Source organism: Schistocerca serialis, chromosome 3 (genome assembly GCF_023864345.2).
Source record: "Schistocerca serialis cubense isolate TAMUIC-IGC-003099 chromosome 3, iqSchSeri2.2, whole genome shotgun sequence".
NCBI lineage: Eukaryota > Metazoa > Arthropoda > Insecta > Orthoptera > Acrididae > Schistocerca > Schistocerca serialis.
In genome coordinates this window covers 1,012,976,116-1,012,998,118 of record NC_064640.1, presented here as the reverse complement: position 1 = coordinate 1,012,998,118, position 22,003 = coordinate 1,012,976,116, and the positions used below count along the sequence as shown (strand labels likewise).

General features: G+C 39.5%; 1 protein-coding gene across 1 annotated transcript in view; it reads left to right on the top strand.

Moving 5' to 3' along the window:
• LOC126471471 (zinc finger FYVE domain-containing protein 9) overlaps positions 1–22,003 on the top strand; it is a 429,993-nt gene that overhangs the window by 372,015 nt on the left and 35,975 nt on the right. The window contains exon 17 of the mRNA XM_050099668.1: positions 9,405–9,529. Coding sequence (XP_049955625.1) covers positions 9,405–9,529 — 125 coding nt within the window. The remainder of the gene's footprint in view (positions 1–9,404; positions 9,530–22,003) is intronic.

Genomic DNA, 22,003 nt, shown 5'->3' with positions numbered 1-22,003 from the left:
ACACAACTTGCATGTGGATCAAACCTGCCGGTAACAAATCTAGCATTATGCCTGTGAATTGCTTCTATTTCTTCCTTGAATCTGACCTGGTGGGGATCCCAAACGGTGAAACAGTACTCAAGATGTACTAGTATTCTAATGTTGTCTTCTTTGTAGAAGAGCTACACTTTCCCAAAATTCTCCCAATGAAATGAAGTCTAGAATTTGCCTTACCTACTACCAACCTGATGTGCTCACTCCATTTAGTATCACATTACTTAGATATTGACTTGATTGTGTCAAATAGCACCCTCCTATTGCTGTATTTGAACGCTACAGGATTGTCTTTCCTATTCATGAGCATTAACTTAAATTTTTCTACATTTAGAGCAAGCTCTTATTCATCACACCAACTAGAAATTTTGTCTATGTCACCTTGTATCCTCCCTCAGACACTCAACTATGACACCTTCTTGTACACCACAGCATCATCGGCAAACAGCTGTAAATTGCTACCCACCCTATCCATCAGATCATTTGTGTATATAGAGAACACAAGCAGTTCTGTCACACTTCCTTGGGGCACTGCTGATGGTACCCTTGTCTCCAATGAACACTTACCATTGAGGACAATGTACCAGGTTCTATTACTTAAAAAGTCTTAGAGACACTCTGATATCTGAGAATCTAATCCGTATGCTACCGTATACTACTTTGGTAGTAATCTGAAGTGGGACACCGTGTCAGATGCTTTCAGAAATCTAGGAATATGGAATCTGCCTGTTGCCCTCTATCCATGGTTTCTAGGATATCATTTGAGAAAAGGGCAAGCTGAGTTTCACGCGAGTGATGCTTCTAAATCCATGCTGATTTGTGGACAGACGCTCTTCTTTCTCAAGGAAATTTATTATACACAAACTCAGGATGTTTTAAAGAATTCCCCAGTAAACCGATGTTATGGATATTAGTGTGTAATTATGCGGGACCTTTCTTTTACCTCTCTTACACAGAAGAGTCACCTGCACTTTTTTCCGATCACTTGAGACTTTGTACTGGGTGGGAGATTTGCAATAAATACAGCTTAAACTGAAGAAATTGCAGAAAGGTAAGAAATTAAGGAGATAAGACTTGGATAAATTGAAAGAACCAGAGGCGGTTGGGGATTTCAAAGTTAACGTTATCCAATGATTGACAGAAAAGGGGGGAAAGAACACAATAGAAGACGAGTGAGTAGCATTGAGAAGTGAAATAATGAAGGCAGCAGAGAAACCTATAGACAGGAAAACAATACCTAGAAATGTAAAAATGCAGCAAGTGAAACAGGAAAAAGGGAACACAGACGTTTAAAAATGAGACTGATGGAAAGTACAGAATTGCTGAGTAGGATTGACTAGAGGATAAACAGAAGGCTGCAGAAATGCCTGTGACTACGTGAAAAATAGATGCTGCTTCTGGGTAAATTGGAGATACTTTTGGAGAATAGAAAATCAGCTCTATGAATATAAAGAGCTCAGATAGTAATACAGTTCTAAGCAAAGAAGGGAAGGCCAAAAGCTGGAAGGAATATATAGAAGAGTTACAAGGAAAATGAACTTGAAGACAATATAATAGAAAGGGGAGAGGAAATAAATGAAAATGAGATGAGGCATGACTCCACAAAAATAATTTAACAGAAGACTGAAAGGCCTAAGTCACAACATCCTGGAGTAAACGACATTCCTACAGAATTATTGAGATCCTTTGGAGAACCAGACTTGACCAAACCATGCCATCTGCTGTGCAAGATATACACTCATGCTGATAAATTAAGGATAATTGCAGAATGTGGTGCCACACAATGTGGCACTACACAAAACTGGCACTAATAGCATAGGCACATAGGGAACACACACACAACACAGATCTGTAAGTCCACGATATTGGTGATAAGTTGAGAAAATTGTCCCAAAACACATCTGCTACAAAACGCCACTGTTTCCTGCGCATGTACCTCGACATCAATATGGAATATGATCACCATTCTCACGTACACAGGCCGCACGGCGGGTTGGCATACTCTGGATCAGGTGGTCGAGCAGCTGCTGGGGTATAGCCTCTCATTCTTGCACCAGTTCCTGTCGGAGCTCCTGAAATGTCATAGGGGTTTGAAGACCTGCAGCGATACATCGACCCAGAGCATCCTAGACGTGCTCGATGGAGTCTCGGTCCGGAGAACAGGCAGGCCACTCCATTCGCCTGATATCTTCTGTTTCAAGGTACTCCTCCACAATGGCAGCTTGGTGGGGCCATGGGTTATCATCCATCAGGAGGAAGGTGGGACCACTGCCCCCCTGAAAAGGCGAACATACTGGTGCAAAATGACGTCCCGATACACCTGACCTGTTACAGTTCTTCTGTCAAAGACATGCATGGGTGTACGTGCACCAATCATAATCCTACCCCACACCATCAAACCACGACATCCGTACAGGTCCCTTTCAAGGACATTATGGGCTTGGTATCTGGTTCCTGGCTCACGCCAGATGAAAACCAGGTGTGAATCACTGTTCAGACTACACCTGGACTCGTCCGTGAACGTAACCTGGGACCACTGTTCCAATGACCATGTACAGTGTTCTTGACACCAGGCTTTATGAGCTCTCCTGTTGACCATGAGTCAGTGGAATGCACCTTGCAGGTCTCTCGGAGAATAAACCATGTCATTTCAGTCGTCTGTAGACTGTGTGTCTGGAGACAACTGTTCCAGTGGCTGCGGTAAGGTCCCGAACAAGGCTACCTGCAGTACTCTGTGGCCATCTATGGGATCTGATGGTGAGGTATTGGTCTTCTTGTGGTGTTGTACACTGTGGACGTCCCGTACTGTAGCACTTGGACACGTTTCCTGTCTGCTGGAATCGTTGCCATAATTTTGAGATCACACTTTGTGGCACATGGAGGGCCCGTGCTATGAGCTGCTGTGTTTGACCAGCCTCCAGTCGCCCTAGTATTCTATCCCTCACAACGCCATCAATATATATTCTTTGAGCCATTTTCGACACACAGTCACCATTAGCACATCTGCATATGTACTCGCTGCACCATACTCTGACATGCACCAACACACCTCTGCATATGTGGACTGCTACCAGTGCCACCATGCGACAACCACAGGTCAAATGCACCGCATGGTCATACCCCAAGGTGATTTAAACCCGCAAACCGCCCACCAGAGCGTTGTTTCACCATGTATCAGCATTATCCTTAATTTATGAACATGTGTGTCTATGAGACAGGCAAAATATGCTGACTTAAAGAAGAATGTAGTAATCCCAACTCCAAAGAAGGCAGGTGATGACAGGTGTGAATTTTTCAGACCATCAGTTTAATAAGTAAAATGAAACAATGGAAAGTGTAGGTTGGATTATCAACAGTATTATGAAAAGGATACACTGCTACTCACCATAAAGATGAAACGTTGAGTCGTAGAAAGGCACAACAAAAAGACTGTTAAATATTGGGCTTTTGGCCAAAGCCTTCTTCAGAAAAGAAAATGCCCCCACATTCACTCAAGCAAGCACACTTCATACACACATGACTACTATCTCTGGCCGCATAAGTAGTGATTACATAATACTGACATGAAGTATTTACAGAAGTTAGGATAAACTGGTAGATGCTTGACCTCAGGGAACATAAGTTTGAGTGGGAACACACAAGGCAGTACTGACCCTACAACATAACTTATATACTGAAGGAAGGAAAACTTACGTTTATAAGATATGTAGATGTAGAGAAATCTTTCGGCAGTGTTGAAACTTTCTGGCAGATTAAATCTGTATGCTGGACTGAGAATATTGTAATACACTCTTTGAAAATCTGAAAGTAGTAGGAATAAAACACAGTGAGCAAAGGGTTATCTACAGCTTGTACAGTAGAAACCGGGCTGTGGCTGTGAGTTTGAAGGACAAGAAAGCGAGGCAGTAGTTGTGACAGGAATGAGACATAATTGTAGCCTCAGCTCAATGTTATTCAGTATGTACACTGAGCAGTCAGTCAGAAAAACCAATGAGAAAATTGGAAATGGAATTAAAGTTCATGGAAAAAAAATAAAAACTCTGTTGTTTGCCAATGCTATTTTAATAGTGTCTGATGGCAAAGGATTTTGAAAATCAGTTGAACGGAATATCACATAACATGGATGCAATTTAAGTAAGGTCTGTAATTTGTTCCTCTCTGTTCATAGAACCAGTTTGGTTTCATTTATATAGATCTGTAGAGTAGCAGAGAGTATCCTATCTCATTGCTAAAAGGTACAGGTGATCCAGTTTTGGTCAAGGACAGATGCTTAAACCGTCAGACCTGTTTCACTGATTTCAGTCTGTTCTGATATTAAGGAAAATGGATTTATTCACATGTAATACTGTTTAGGTGTCAAATAAGAGCACTGTGGAAATCAGCATGGATTTTGAAAGCATCAGTCACAATAAAGCCAGCTCATTTTTCTGACTGACAAGGTTCAAAATGGTTCAAATGGCTCTGAGCACTATGTGACTTAACTTCTGAGGTCATCAGTCGCCTAGAACTTAGAACTAATTAAACCTAACTAACCTAAGGACATCACACACATCCATGCCCGAGGCAGGATTCGAACCTGCGACCGTAGCGGTCATGCGGTTCCAGACTGAAGCGCCTTTAACCGCACGGCCACACCGGCCGGCCGACTGACAAGGTCTAAAAGACTGTAGAAGGCTTAACCAAAGTTGATCCTGTATTACTCAACTAAACAAAAATATCAAACTTAATTTCGTACTGCTGCCTTGTAAACAAAATACACATACAAAATACCAGACCACTTAAGTGCTGGAATAATTAGAAAATCGTTGCGAAATGCAGGAAGATCTACAGATGATTAGCATGTATCACAGCGTGTGGCAGCCAACTCTCAGTACGATCAAATATTAAGTTTCATGTGCATAAACAGGCTAAAAGACTATTTGTTTAAGCATGTAATTAGTAACAATCACTGGGTGCTGTTTCAAATTTAAAATGTCTGAGGATATCTATCAGGATCAACTGAAGGTGGAACGACCACATAAATGTAGTTTTGGTGAAGGCAAATGGCACACCGAGGTGCATTGGAAGTTCCTAAGAAACTGTAATTCATCAGAAAGGAAAATTATTAAACTGACATCTGGCTAATGCTCAAGCTTTTTGCAGTGGGTATAGAACCAAGTAAATTAGGAGAACAGATGTAGAATATTGAGGAAAAGCTGTGTGAGCCACCTAGGGTTTATTTTATTAGCTTGGAACTTCTCAGAAATGCCCAAGAAACTCCAGTGAAAGATGCTGCTAGGAAGATGTAGTGCATTACAGAAAGGTTTACTTATAAAATTGGGAGAGCAGGTGTTACAGGACACTTTTGGAAACATACAATTCCTTTTACGTCTCTCTCTGATAGTGAAAATTAGTATGAAAGTAGTCACCAGCTGCCAATGTTATAAGAAGATTGGAAGATTATACTGATACACTTCATTCACTTTGGAGTGTACCATACATTGGTTTGCTCAGTACAGAAGTAAATGTAAATTGTTTTTTTTTCCATCAGTCTACTGACTGGTTTGATGCGGCCCGCCACGAATACCTTTCCTGTGCTAACCTCTTCATCTCAGAGTAGCACTTGCAACCTACATCCTCAATTATTTGCTTGAAGTATTCCAATCTCTGTCTTCCTCTACAGTTTTTGCCCTCTACAGCTCCCTCTAGTACCATGGAAGTCATTCCCTCATGTCTTAGCAGATGTCCTATCATCCTGTCCCTTCTCCTTATCAGTGTTTTCCACATATTCCTTTCCTGTCCAATTCTGCGTAGAACCTCATCATTCCTTACCTTATCAGTCCACCTAATTTTCAACATTCGTCTATAGCACCACATCTCAAATGCTTCGATTCTCTTCTGTTCTGGTTTTCCCACAGTCCATGTTTCACTACCATACAATGCTGTACTCCAGACGTACATCCTCAGAAATTTCTTCATCAAATTAAGGCTGGTATTTGATATTAGTAGACTTCTCTTGGCCAGAAATGCCTTTTTTGCCATAGCGAGTCTGCTTTTGATGTCCTCCTTGCTCCGTCCATCATTGGTTATTTTACTGCCTAGGTAGCAGAATTCCTTAACTTCATTGACTTTGTGACCATCAGTCCTGATGTTAAGTTTCTCGCTGTTCTCATTTCTACTACTTCTCATTACCTTCGTCTTTCTCCGATTTACTCTCAAACCATACTGTGTACTCATTAGACTGTTCATTCCGTTCAGCAGATCATTTAATTCTTCTTCACTTTCACTCAGGATAGCAATGTCATCAGTGAATCGTATCATTGATGTCCTTTCACCTTGTATTTTAATTCCACTCCTGAACCTTTCTTTTATTTCCATCATTGCTTCCTCGATGTACAGATTGAAGAGTAGGGGCGAAAGGCTACAGCCTTGTCTTACACCCTTCTTAATATGAGCACTTCGTTCTTGATCGTCCACTCTTATTATTCCCTCTTGGTTGTTGTACATATTGTATATGACCCGTCTCTCCCTATAGCTTACCCCTACTTTTTTCAGAATCTCGAACAGCTTGCACCATTTTATATTATCGAACACTTTTTCCAGGTCGACAAATCCTATGAAAGTGTCTTGATTTTTCTTTAGCCTTGCTTCCATAATTAGCTGTAACATCAGAATTGCCTCTCTCATCCCTTTACTTTTCCTAAAGCCAAACTGATCGTCACCTAGCACATTCTCAATTTTCTTTTCCATTCTTCTGTATATTATTCTTGTAAGCAGCTTCGATGCATGAACTGTTAAGGTGATTGTGCGATATTCTCACACTTTTCAGCTCTTGCCGTCTTCGGAATTGTGTGGATGATGCTTTTCCGAAAGTCAGATGGTATATCACCAACGTGAATAGTCGTTTTGTTGCCACTTCCCCCAATGATTTTAGATATTCTGATGGAATGTTATCTATCCCTTCTGCCTTATTTGACCGTAAGTCCTCCAAAGCTCTTTTATTCCGATTCTAATACTGGATCCCCTATCTCTTCTAAATCGACTCCTGTTTCTTCTTCTATGACATCAGACAAATCTTCACCCTCATAGAGGCTTTCAATGTATTCTTTCCACCTATCTGCTCTCTCCTCTGCATTTAACAGTGGAATTCCCGTTGCACTCTTAATGTTACCACCGTTGCTTTTAATGTCACCAAAGGTTGTTTTGACTTTCCTGTATGCTGAGTCTGTCCTTCCGACAATCATATCTTTTTCGACGTCTTCACATTTTTCCTGCAGCCATTTCGTCTTAGCTTCCCTGCACTTCCTATTTATTTCATTTCTCAGCAACTTGTATTTCTGTATTCCTGATTTTCCCGGAACATGTTTGTACTTCCTCCTTTCATCAATCAACTGAAGTATTTCTTCTGTTACCCATGGTTTCTTCGCAGCTACCTTCTTTGTACCTATGTTTTCCTTCCCAACTTCTGTGATGGCCCTTTTTAGAGATGTCCATTCCTCTTCAACTGTACTGCCTACTGCGCTATTCCTTATTGCTGTATCTATAGCGTTAGAGAACTTCAAACGTATCTGGTCATTCCTTAGTACTTCTGTATCCCACTTCTTTGCGTATTGATTCTTCCTGACTAATGTCTTGAACTTCAGCCTACTCTTCATCACTACTATATTGTGATCTGAGTCTGTATCTGCTCCTGGGTACGCCTTACAATCCAGTATCTGATTTCAGAATCTCTGTCTGACCATGATGTAATCTAATTGAAATCTTCCCGTATCTCCCGGCCTTTTCCAAGTATTCCTCCTCCTCTTGTGATTCTTGAACAGGGTATTCGCTATTACTAGCTGAAACTTGTTACAGAACTCAATTAGTCTTTCTCCTCTTTCATTCCTAGTCCCAAGCCCATATTCTCCTGTAACCTTTTCTTCTACTCCTTCCCCTACAGCTGCATTCCAGTCGCCCATGACTATTAGATTTTCGTCCCCCTTTACATACTGCATTACCCTTTCAATATCCTCATACACTTTCTCTATCTGTTCATCTTCAGCTTGCGACGTCGGCATGTATACCTGAACTATCGTTGTCGGTGTTGGTCTGCTGTCGATTCTGATTAGAACAACCCGGTCACTGAACTGTTCACAGTAACACACTGTCTGCCCTACCTTCCTATTCATAACGAATCCTACACCTGTTATACCATTTTCTGCTGCTGTTGATATTACCCGATACTCTTCTGACCAGAAATCCTTGTCTTCCTTCCACTTCACTTCACTGACCCCTACTATATCTAGATTGAGCCTTTGCATTTCCCTTTTCAGATTTTCTAGTTTCCCTACCACCTCCAAGCTTCTGACATTCCACGCCCCGACTCGTAGAACGTTATCCTTTCGTTGATTATTCAATCTTTTTCTCATGGTAACCTCCCCCTTGGCAGTCCCCTCCCGGAGATCCGAATGGGGGACTATTCCGGAATCTTTTGCCAATGGAGAGATCATCATGACACTTCTTCAATTACAGGCCACATGTCCTGTGGATACACGTTACGTGTCTTTAATGCAGTGGTTTCCATTGCCTTCTGCATCCTCATGTCGTTGATCATTGCTGATTCTTCCGCCTTTAGGGGCAATTTCCCACCCCTAGGACAAGAGACTGCCCGGAACCTCTATCCGCTCCTCCGCCCTCTTTGACAAGGCCGTTGGCAGAATGAGGCTGACTTCTTATGTCGGAAGTCTTCGGCCGCCAATGCTGATTATTTATCAAAATTTAGGCAGTGGCGGGGATCGAACCCGGGACCGAAGACGTTTTGATTATGAATCAAAGACGCTACCCCTAGACCACGGGTAAATGTCTAGAATGCTTAAAACCTTCCTGAAGCTATGTTTCTCCATGTCTAGTTGTAGTGCAGCTGTCTTTATTAAACTATTCTTTAATCTTTTACAGCACCTATAAGTCACACACATTTGCAGTTCCTGTATTGACCCAAGCATGTTGCAAGACCATATGTGAGGCATGGAAAATGATTCCATCTTGCTAACTACAGCAGTTGAAATAGGCAGTATGTTTAATGGCTCTTGATTACCATTGTCCACCAACCAGGCTTTACAGTCATAAGTTTCAGATATTTATTTTAACAGCATGTAATGTGATCATGTAATAGAAATGTAAAGCTATAAAATGTCAGTCTCAGTCAAGGAAGTTTGAAATGTTGACATTAGGCCATCGGGAATTTTGCCCCATTTTAATTTAATTTAATTTATTCACTTCACAGTGAATGTGCTAGTATAGAAGTGGAATTCAATGAATATCTGTTTCTCTTAACGTTAGTTTCATCTTTTATTTATATTATTTTCTTATATCAAACAGTAACATCTCACCACTTTGCCATTACATGTTTTCAGGAACTTCGTTCTGCATTGAGGAATATGAAAGATTTCAGTATCAGCTGTGGACCCACGGGAGTAGAACAACCAGATGAAGTGGTTTACATCAAGTGGGTGCAGGATGATAAAAATTTCAACATTGGGTAAGTAATGTGCCAGTTACAGTAGTCAAAATGGATATACTCTCAGAGTATGGCTGATGGCATGTGATTACCATTGTCTACCAATTTGGATTTTCAAGTATGAGATTCAGGTAATTATTTTGACAGTATGCATCACAATCATGGAATGGAAGTGATAATGAGCTAACCATTGATGGGAGACATAATGCATTGTATATTATCTATTTATTATGAATTTGATGTTTAGATGTTATTTCTTTATTTTTTACCAGTTTACACAAAGCGGTAAGTCAAAAAATATCTGCACAATTTATTTCTAATCAATAACAATTGCAGTACAAAATTTACAGTGAAGTCATTTTTCAACATAGTCACTCTGATTTTCAGTGCACTTATTCCACTGTTGCACAAGCATTCCAATATCGTTAGAATAAAAATAGGTTGATTGAACAGCAAAACACTTACGCACTACTTCCTTCACCTCTTCATTGGAAGTGAATCAGTGGCCTCTCCAATCATCTTTGTATATTCCAAAAAGATGCAAATCCGACTGTATGCATGATGCCTCAATACCTTGAAATGCATATTCTGCACAGTTTATATGGCAAAGGTGTCAATATGTGGATCCACTTTGTCATGTGAAAACACTGTTTGACAGTACACCTCAGTGTTTGTTTCAATTTGCAGGCTTCAACTAGTTAGAAAGCATGTCACTGTAACACCGACTGTTTACTATTGACCCTTTTTCCAAGTAATTTTCCAGAATTGACCTTTGTTTGTATAAAAAAATAATAATAAAAGAAAATAAAAACACACGTTCATTAACACGGTGGTACAGTAGCTGCTGAGACTTCCACTTGACTGACATTAGTGAATTTTTTTGGGACCTGTTTTGCACTGACTTTACCGATGTTGAGTGTGTTGTGAATAATGTCATATACAGAACCATGGCTAATGTGTATTTGGTTTGCCACTTCATCAACAGACACTTGTTGGTTATTCAAAATCGGATCATAGACTTGCTCAATGCTTACATCAGTAACGGATGTGAGTGGATGTCCTACTCTTTCTTGATCAGTCACACTCATTCAACACTTTTGAATTGTTCAGTTCACTGGTAAACACTTTGTCATGATATTACATTTTCCCCATATTTTGCTAAATGTCTTGTATAGGTATCAGTTCCTGATAGGCTTTCAAACCACAAAAGATGGATTGTGGGATTCTGAAAACTATGTAAATTGCAGTCTTGTGTACCTCACAAGAACACAACTTGCTGCAAACTGTATTACTGTTGTAATATATAGGATGTAAGGGAAATGTTTTGCAGTGCAGCACCATATATTTTACTTCCTAAAAATAATTTACAATACATTTACAGCATCTCCTCAGCCATTGAAAGGGCACACCAGATCATTTCTAAAATGTTTTGAAATAGTTGGGTAAATTCATACTGCCACATGAAATCTCTGTCTGTAGAACGTTGTTATCCTTTTAGCTAAGTTCTCACATGTGAAAAGTAGGATAAGTCTGCTGGGTAGGGAGCACTTAATGACTGTATAGGTTACTGCAGCTGAGCTGAGTAAGGAGTGCAACTGTTTGCCATTGTGCGGGGACATTCCATTGTTATATATACACATGCACACGCGCGAACACTTTTTTTATTGAAGGAAATATTCACGTCTTGCTTTTTGACTGCAGCAGGTACACTCTGATCGTAAACTACCTCTTTTTTTTGCAGCTTAATTAAAACATTGTAATATAAATTATTTTTGTTTCCTGTGCTGATAGCACACTATAAGCTGACTATTGTGTGGAGGATGCTTGGAAGCAAAGCTTTTGTGAACTGCTTCATAGCACATTAGCTGCTGGGACAAGCTCTGCCTTCTACTGTAGCAACCATCTTATAGCTTATAAAAGAAATGAACATGTAATGGATTAATGCACCAGAGAAGTGACACAAAAGTAAGCCTCACTTTAATGTTTGGGTAATCGAAAACGGAATCTTATTGGTACAGAAAACCATTACATATGAAAACTGTTAAGATGTAATATAGAACTAAAAACCTAATAAAACCATGAATCAGTTCCACTGTTATCATACATGGCCATGTTCATGCGGGAGTTTTCAGACGCTGCGATGCTGCCTGAATCCACATCAACGATGTTGTCTACGGCAATTTGCATCAGACTGTCACATTTCCAACAGTCTTCCTTCAACTCGTACACCTTTCGACAGTAAGCTTCAGTCCTTGGTGCTGATTGACTGGTAGAATGCATCGGCAAGGCTTTGCAGATTTGCTGCAGATTTATCCCTGATTATGTTTCCCTCTTTGGAGGTTGCATTCTGTTTCCATTTATCTTGTTTCCTAATACTGGCAGCAATTTACTGACTTTGTACAATTTTCATAAGGGTATAAATTTCATAAATTGTGCCTCTAATTACCGGCATATTAAAACCATTGATTGCTGTTTCAAGTTCACCACTTCTTTTTCTGAAAGAAAAATAATTCTTAGAAGGTTGAACTGCATTCAGTGCTGAATACATTGAAATGAGACAAGATTACATCTGTAGTCCGTACAATGTGCAACTGTGCTTCTATAAAAAGTGGTTTGGCAGTAATAGTATACCTGTGAATACTACCTGACCAATAAAGATGGCAAAATAGAAAGATCCTGTGCAATTGTGGACAGTTATGAACTATAGATAGAAGCAGGTTGTGACCCGTCCAACTGCTGCCTCCCATTCTAAAATTTTCCTAATAAGCTTTAAAAATTGTGTGTTGTAGTTGAAGAATAATGCGTGAAACTGTCAGATATTGCATTACTACTTGTCGTATAGATGTTAATGAAAGTATGTTTCAAAAATGAAAACATAGTCCAAGTAGGATGTAATCTTTTCATTATCTGTGTGATGGGCCAGTTTCAAACTTTGATCATTTTCAAGCATGTATCTTAAGCTTCCAGCTGCATTTTGCATCATAATACATCACTGGTACATGTGGGTAGGAATACTTCTTATTTCTGAATGAGACGTATGCCTGTCCACATTTATTAAAGTGTAAAATGAAGCTGGAAGGTTAAGATACATGCTTGCTTGAAAATGACCCAAGGTTGAAAATGTCTGATCACACAAATAATAAAAAGAATACAGTCTACTTGCCCATGTTTACATTCATAAAAGTGTTATAGATTAATGATGAACTTTAATTCAGTTCTGACTCAAAATTTTTAACAGTTATCCTTTCATATGTTAATGTACTGTGTGCTCATAGTATTCTACATAGAGGTCACACAAAATATTGTAGTCTGTGCACAGAAATACATTCTCATCTGGAGCGAATCTATTTTCTTGTGTCAAAGAGGGGTCACATCCGTTGTTAATTGGAGATTTTTTTCCTGAGATTAGTCAGACGCTTTGGATTTTGAACATTTGCATTTGTCAAATTATTAGTCATAATTTTGTTGTAGGATTGTTTGCAGACATGCTAGCTGTAACTTAGAAATTCTGAGAGTTAAGCATTTGTGGAAGGTGTCGGCTGTCGAATGCACGGTGACCCCACACAATGGGTCCCCCACCACCACCACCGCTTTCCTCACCCCTTTCACGCTGTCTTTGCAGACATCGGTCAAGCTTATTCTATGCACACTCAAACTGGCTCCATTTTCATTACAAATAAGAAATAGTTTGTGAAAAGTACATGGATATTTTTATGAAGGAAGAATAGCAGTAATTTCTTTATTTCAGTCGATTAAGTTTTGGGTACTTAAATATGAATCGAACAAAATTTATCTCAATGTACATTCAACAGCAAAAAAACTTAGCCACTGTGGACAAAATGGCAGAAAAATTTGACAATTTGACAATAATAGATAAATATTGGACCAAGACGTGACGTCAGAAAGAAGGAGCAAGTTGTCAATTCAGGAAATACGAAGCATCTGACAGTCACTCTATATTCACCTATGCCCCATGTGCTAAGGATTTAAGGATTGATTATTTTCCAGCACAGATTATGGACTTGTTTGAATGTTTGACAGCACTTGAGTACCAACAAATGTGAGGCACAGAAGCTATAAAACTCTCTGAGAATAAGCTTCTGATAGCTCACTAGTGACAATTCTGGCTTAACTGAACATGAAAGATCTATTTTTCCAGCAAGTGTTTTATTATTATTATTATTATTATTATTATTATTATCATCATCATCATCATCATCATTATTGTCTTTTGCTACTTGAAATGAAATTTTGCACGTTTTCCAATAAATATTAAAGCCACAAAATTACCTTCCACAAGTGTGTTGACTCGTGTGTTCATGGAGCACTGTATTACATCTGTTCCTTGTGGTGTAATGGTTAGAAAAGTTGAGCAGTAATCTGAAGCTGCAGCATTCAAAGCTACATGTTTGCATTTTTCTTGTTCTATGTTGTATGAGTTCACTAGAAAGAAAAAGAAACCCAAAATTTTGGACAATGTTTTCCCAAATTATGAAGTTGAATGTGGAGTAACGACATAGCTGGGTTTACTGTCTATCGACTTTTCTGTAATTCAGATGTGTTTCTTCAAGTAGCTAAAGTCATTAAAGGTACGGTGTCTTATGCCATCGAAAATATCCATCAACAAAAACAATGTTTGGAGAGCTGTTCCTGAAAAATAGAACTGAACATGAAAGCATTACGAGTTCAACATAATAAATGTTACAGATTTCTAGGGGTAGACCTTATGGTTATTATTCCTAAGTGTTTATAAGCAGTGATAAAATTTTCTCTGTAAATTAATGATCGAATACTTCGACCGACAGCAAACGAGTAAGGATGCAAAAAGTACTTGTGCACCTACAAAGAGCCATTAAAGATCTCCTGAATGTGCAGATTTATAAAATTAGTAACACAACAATACTGGATTGTCTGTTTCTCAGCAAGTACTAACTGTAATATACAAAATCTATGACAGACTTCTAGAAGTAAATTATGCCCACAGTTCAAAGCTAGACACAGGAGTCTGAACTCTGAGAGTCTGGTAATGAGATTAAGTACAAGTAATGGATTTTTAGTTTGGTATAGTTAATTAAATACAGACCAAACATCATGGTAAAAGGATGAAAATAGTAAAAATCATTTTTCACTGTAGCTTCATGTCGCTGGTATAGTTAAGCTAAATGTTGCATCACAATGCACTATTATATACCTACGAATCTCAGCTGTCAAATTTGCCAAACTATTGTTTCATTTTCCATTCCCGTGTCCAAACTGCATAGGATCCAGTGCAGTGTCGATACTGTGAAGTGCAATTGCAAAAACACATCTGTGGTAAAATAAATGAAAGTTTCCAACTTTTTCTAGGGTGTATAATACCAGGTGTTTATAATTAAATTTTCCGTATTTAACACGGTATAACACGGAAACTAATTACCGTACGAGTACCAAACTTGGTAGCATTAAAGTCCAGAGTATAGAGTGCGTGATTTCCGTGCATCACAGTGCCACCGTCCAGTTCCAACGCTGGCCACCAGGTGACGTGAGCAGTCATCATGACGCACTGTCTCACACACTTGACTAGACGCAGTGCACTTGTTGATGTGTTAACAGGAGCTTGAACAAAAGGAGCAGGACATTATTGGTGATGCTTTATTATCAAAACAACAGTAATGCTGCAGCTGCACTTGAAGAATATCGCCAGCTGAAAGGATTATGGAAGAGTCCACTTTCTCCACCTGCAATGTGGAGCATGATGAAGAACTTCGAATCAACTGGAGAACTGGGCATCACTCTGGGAAGAGTCCGATGGCCGGTTGCACTACAGGCGGTTGATGAAATTGCTGTTGCTGCGACAGACAACACTGCGTGCAATTGCTGATCTTCAGGCAATACGTGTGCTGTGTCACGACAGTTGAACATGCTGTAGTCCACTGTATGGAAGGTACTTCAAACCATTCTCAAATGGTATCCGTACAAGATCCATATCGTACAGCTGCTCACACCACAGGATGCACGACGACATGTTGACTTCGCTCTCCACTTTTTCACAATGATTGAAGTTGACAAGGTCTGGCCCTGGACCACCCTATGGACAGATGAAGCTCATTTCTCTCTGGCGGGTGAGGTGAACACAGAAAATTTCCGAGTGTGGAGATCTTCGCCTCCAGTCACTGTGCGTGAAGTTTCTCTGTATGGTGAACATGTCGCTGTATGATGCTGCTTCACGACTACATTCATCATTGGCCCATTCTTTTTTGAACAGGTTGGTGCTCAAGGACCAAAGACATGCTGTGTAACTGGCCAGTGCTACTGTAATATGCTTTGCCAGCATATGATACCCGCCCTATTGGAGAGAAACTCTTTGAACTTGACAGTTTTCATGCAAGATGGAACCCCGCCGCATATCGCTCATGAAGTTCACCTGTTTCTCTAAAACACATTTGGAAACGATCGAATTATCAGCCAAATGCTTGGCCTGGCACAATTATCTGATCTCACCCCCTGTGATTTCTGGTTGTGGGGCTACCTGAAGGACGTGGTTTACCAGAGGGACATTCACACGTGTTGATCTGAAGCACAGCATATCAAGAGAGGTAGCCAGCATACCTACAGACATGTTTCTTTCTGCTGTGCAGAATGCGATCTTCGCTTTCAGGCTCTTCTGGACACTGACGGGTGCCAAATTGAGCCCCGTTTGTAGCAGTAATAGTACTGTTATGTAATGCTATGATATACCATAGCAGCACATAAAAAGTGTTTCAATTGAATTGATTCTGCATTATTTCTCTTCCCCATGTCCTTGACATTAATGCTACCAAGTTTGGTACTCGTGCAGTAATTAGTTTCCATGTTACAACATGTTAAATAGCAAAAGTTTAATTATAACCACCCAGTGTTACTGAGGTTACAGTAATATACAGTTTATGTTGTGGACATGAATTCTGGGACACTGCGTATTGTGTGAATGCATCTTCAATTATTTACAAACAAGTTAATAACAGACTAACTGCCTCTAAAAGAAAAAAAAACTGGATGGGAAAGACAAGGAAGATGATGGTGAGACGAGTTGCAGTCATGTGGTGGACCATACATAGTGAAAGACACAGAGCTGTGGAAGAAGTCTGGAGAAGCCTCTGAACAATGGTGGGACACTAACTGCTAGTAACAAACAATCAAACAAACACACCCATGGCCTTGAACCGTTGACATCTGGTTAACTGTAATACGCTCGTTGTGCTGATTGTGGATGGGTGACTGTTATTGAGATGTTGTCAAACACAACATATTGATCTGATGTTGATTTCTGTCTCTCCGTGCTGATGAGTTGAAGGTGTTCAAAGCAATTTTCTTCAGCTACATGGCCTGTCCTCTTTGGCAGTCTCGCTGCAACTGCAGCAAACACATATGTTATGCACTAAAGTGACTTGGTATCCATGTGCATCACACATCTGGCATGTTTGAGTGGTCTTTTGCCAGAATGAGCTAAGTGACATTCAGTTAGTTTTGAGAAATAAAGGACTGAAGTTATGAGTTTACAGCAACTTATTCAAAAATATTTATGGTTATACATGTGGTATGGTGCATAATGGGTGTGAAAAAATTTTACAGCCATTTTGAGTCTTGCAGCACATTATTTAATTACAGTATGAAACTTAATGCTGCAGAGAAACAGTGTAAAACATCCATGTACATCAGATTATTTTGTTTTCACACCACACTAATGCACCTTAAATACAAAAAATAAAGTAAAAGTTTTTTTTGGTTTTGTATTATATTCATACATAGATCAATTTGGTAACTGAAACACACAAAAATAATGTAAGTATGTATGTAATACAGCATTATTAAACAATTTTTGGAATTAGGAAAGAATATTGGAATATACTTCAGGCGATGCTTATGCTTCCCTGTTACCCATATGGGTACTGTATTACTCATCTTCTTCATTACTGCCGTTGCTCATTTCTGTTACTTCAGCCATTTTCAGACCCATGTAGAACTCGTGGTATATTAGGGGTACATACATTAGAAGGTTCTGAGTATCTTTCACTTTCTCAGGATGTAGTGTGCACCCTGATGGATACAGTGTAGGCAGTGCAATTTGACTGATGAAACAGTAGTGGGCATGTAATCCTTTATTGAAATTCAGTGAAGAATATTCTTCCATGCCATTGTGACTGTATTTGTAGTCCATTACCCCCAGCTCCTCTTTTGAAAATATCATTTTCTTAATCCTAAGCCACTCAATCTTTCCTCCAGAAAGATTTACTTTTCTGTTTCTTCCAGTACCATTGTACTTTTGAAGTCACTATGGTCCATTTTTACAACTTTAAATTTACCTTTCTTCACTCTGGCACTCTCAGTAATACAATAAATCTGTTGTGGGCAAATATTTCTGGATAACGCCTTAGTATCCTCTCTATATTCCCAAAATCACTGTCATTTGGAAGACACGAGTTACCAGGTTCAGCAAATTTGTGAGTAATTTCCTCAATCTTATTTTTGTCACTCTCAACCAAATACATACAAATTGTTGTAATTTTAAAATTCCTGTTTTGTCCCCCACACAAATCTGACCATACTAACATCCTTGGACCAATCTCATGAGATTCGATATACTTCAGTACACAAGAGCCCACCTCTTGAGCTCCTCCTGAAGCAATAGTTTCATTCCTGCAGTGCATGCTGCCTTTCCACTTTTAAAGTCATGAATTCCAAGATTAAAGCAGGAGAGTTTATGTTTGTAGTATGCAACACCTGTTGTCAGTTTTGGCAGCAGTAATGCTTTCTGCAAATCAGATCAAAAAACTGTAAGATTATCTTCTGTCCTGGAGTTCTCCATATCCCTTTTCAGACAATCTCTTGCAGCTTCAGCCTTCATGTGGTGCAATTCCTGCTCCTTTTTTAATCTTCGTAGCTTCTCAGTGTCTACCTCACCAGACCTAAGTGTATCCCCTGCTGTAATTAGCATGTTAAGCTTGTCGCATGTTTGACACATATCCTTTTGAGGAAGCTTGAAACTGAGACCAAAGTCTCGTCTAAATACTTTCTGGTACAGTGATTGTCTGGGAGGTTTAACATTGGCATCTTCTTCTTTCAGCTTATCAATGAATAATCTGTTCCTCAAATTAAGATTAAGTCTACTGTCCAAGTGGTTTTTTGACGAATTTCTTCTGTAGTAGTGACTCAATGTAGTGGGAAAACTATTAAAATGATTGTGGATGTGAATAATCATTGAGTCAGTACTTTTATTATGAGGTACGTGTTTTCCACGCTGGTCATATAAAGAGCTTGTCCTTGCTTTGACTCTGGCTTGATGCATCCTGCTACCAGAAATCTGCAGTGTCTTTAGATACACTACGTGATCAAAAGTATCTGGACACCCCGAAGAACATATGTTTTTCATGTTAGGTGCATTCTGCTGCCACCTAGTGCCAGGTACTCCACATCAGAGACCTCAGTAGTCATTAGACATCATGAGAGAGCAGAATGGGGTGCTCCACAGAAGGTACAGATTTCAAACATGATCAGGTGATTTGGTGTCACTTGTGTCATATGCTGCCTGTACACGAAATTTCCACACTCCTAAACATCCCTAGGTCCACTGTTTCTGATGTTTATAATGATGTGGGAATGTGAAGCGACATGTACAGCACAAAAGCGTACAGGCCAACCTCGTCAGTTGACTGACAGCGACTGCTGACAGCTGAAGAGAGTCGTAATGTGTAGTACGCAGACATCTATCGAGACCATCACACAGGAATCCCAAACTGCATCAGGATCCACTGTAAGTACTATATGACAGTTAGGTGGGAGGTGAGAAAACTTGGATTTCATAGCCAAGTGGCTGCTCATAAGCCCCACATCACACCAGTTAATGCCAAACGACACCTTGCTTATTGTAAGGAGTGTAAACATTGGACGATTGAACAGTGGAAAAACTGTGTGAAGTGACGAATCGTGGTACACAATGTGGTGATCTGATGGCAGGTTGTGGGTATGGCAAATGCCCTGTGGACATCATCTGCCAGCGTGTGTAGTACAACAGTAAAATTCGGAGGCAGTGGTGTAATGGTGTGGTCATGTTTTCCATCAAGCGGGGCTTGCATCCCATGTTGTTTTGCATGGCACTATCACAGCACAGGCATACATTGATGTTTTAAGCACCTTCTTGCTTCCCACTATTGAAGAGCAATTCGGGGATGGCAGTTGCATCTTTCAACATGATCAAGCACCTGTTCATAATGCACAGGCTGTGGCAGAGTGGTTACATGACAATAACATCCCTGTAATGGCCTGGCCTACACAGAGCCCTGATCTGAATCCTATAGAACACCTTTGGTACGGTTTGGAATGCCGACTTTGTGCCAGCCTTCACCGACCAACATCGATACCTCACCTCAGTGCAGCACTCTGTGAAGAATGGACTGCCATTTCCCAAGAAACCTTCCAGCACCTGATTGAATGTATGCCTGCAAGAGTGGGAGCTTTCATCAAGGCTAAGGGTGGGCAAACACCATATTGAATTCCAGTATTACCGATGGAGAGCGCCACGAACTTGTAAGTCATTTCCAGCCAAGTGTCCGGATACTTTTGATCACATAGTGTAAGTTTCTTTGCATACCTTCACATTATTTCCATCTGCACTAGGAATATAATAGTTCCTAGAAAACTACTACTACTTGTCAGTTTTAGAACGCTTCCTTTTGATGGGAGCTTTTTTAACTGAACCATATATTATTGATGTCTGCACATCCCAAGACACTCTTCCATAAAATGTGTCAAACTTTTTCTCCTCACATTTTAGTTTTTGCTGCATTTTTCTCTACATGAACAATTAAAATCAACAAATGTCTTCCTGGGACAGTCTCCCCTTTACTGTTAACGTAAATTTCCCCACTATTTTGGTTCTTCGTCCTTAGGATTTTCTTCTATTGTTCCCAGTTTCCTTTTCTTCATTTATAGCCAGAAATTTCATGTTCATCTGAAAAACAAATAATTTAGATCTACAAAGTCATTTTAAAGATTGATTTTATAAGAATTCCAATTGTGAGATCACGTTAAGATTTTCAGTTTCATTACTTTTGTGGCTGACAGATATGACAATTCTTTAAGAAACTCTTTTGCCAGAGTGAACCATCTCCACTTTAAAGTGTATTTCCTGCCCTAAATAAAGAGGTATTTCTTTCCACAGGGTCAATATTTCTCTCCCCTCTTTATTGTGTGGCAGCACTGGCCGAAATATCGACATACACTCACTATCGATTGTGCAGTGACCATAGATTTACCACTCATGGTCATGATTCATTCTGGCCTGTGAGATAAACAACATAATGTCAAATAAAAGAGTTTATTCTATAAACGAAAGTATAACTTCTTATTAAAATCCACTTACCATCTGATGATTGAGAGGGACCATCACTAGCTTCATATACATCAGAAGAACCAGAACTACACGGCTCGTCTTCACAATTAGCATCATTTTCCGCCATTGCATGGGAACGTGTAACTGAGCTATGTACCTCGGTAGCTATCTTGTGATGTCACATGGTTCACTTTGGAATAGGAGAATGAATAGTACCAACCTTCTGCCAAAGAAATCCCTTGCTGCAGCAACAGAATGAGGCAAGTTGTTAGATAGTTTGTTTTGGCATAAGACAAAATGAAACCCCATCATTTTAAAACTGAATAACTCTGGTGTTTTTTTTTTTTTTTTTTTTTTTTTTTTTTTTTCAAAAAATGTTGCTTAGGTCATTCTGGCATAAGACCATTCGTTTATGGGTCTTTTGGTATCTTGCATCTATACAGTAGTGATTAAATGTCACTAACATTTAGGGTCAAGGGCTATGCAATTTCCCTTCAAGGATGAGTATGGGAATGGAAGTTGCCTGTATATTGGGAACTGTGGATTAATTATCACCTTGTGTGATGATTGTAACCTCATAATGTCAGAGACTCAAATTCTGGATCCAATAAATTCATGGTATTAGTAACAAACCAACAAGAGCCCAACACAGATTACGCATGTTTTTTGTATTTATTTCAAATTACATGATTCTTTTTCATTTGTTTAAAAGTTTTACATTAAAGGTATACGTATTACAGTGATCCATATTCTTGAAATTGGCATTTGACAATTTGACCGAACAGCCATTTCTTGTGTTTTATCAACATCGTTATGACTACCTATTTACAGAGAAAGATGACACAAACTCTGTACATAAATCAGCATGCCATGGACCAAAGCTGAATCTGCTAACTCTGTCATACTGCCTTAGTTCCATTTGTAACAGCAGGTCTGCCAAACAGAGTGTTTCTCTTTATTTAGATATATGTGTTTCAAAGAAACCGGCTAACTACTATAATTTAGAAACTGTACTGTACAGCTGTCAGTTACTATTAGAGTTCCATGCCTCAACCTGTAAAAACGGAAACCTTTTAGCATCACCTTCTTGTCCATCTGTCTCACTGTTAAGACCACATTTTCTCTTTAACAGATTGGCGCATCAAGTT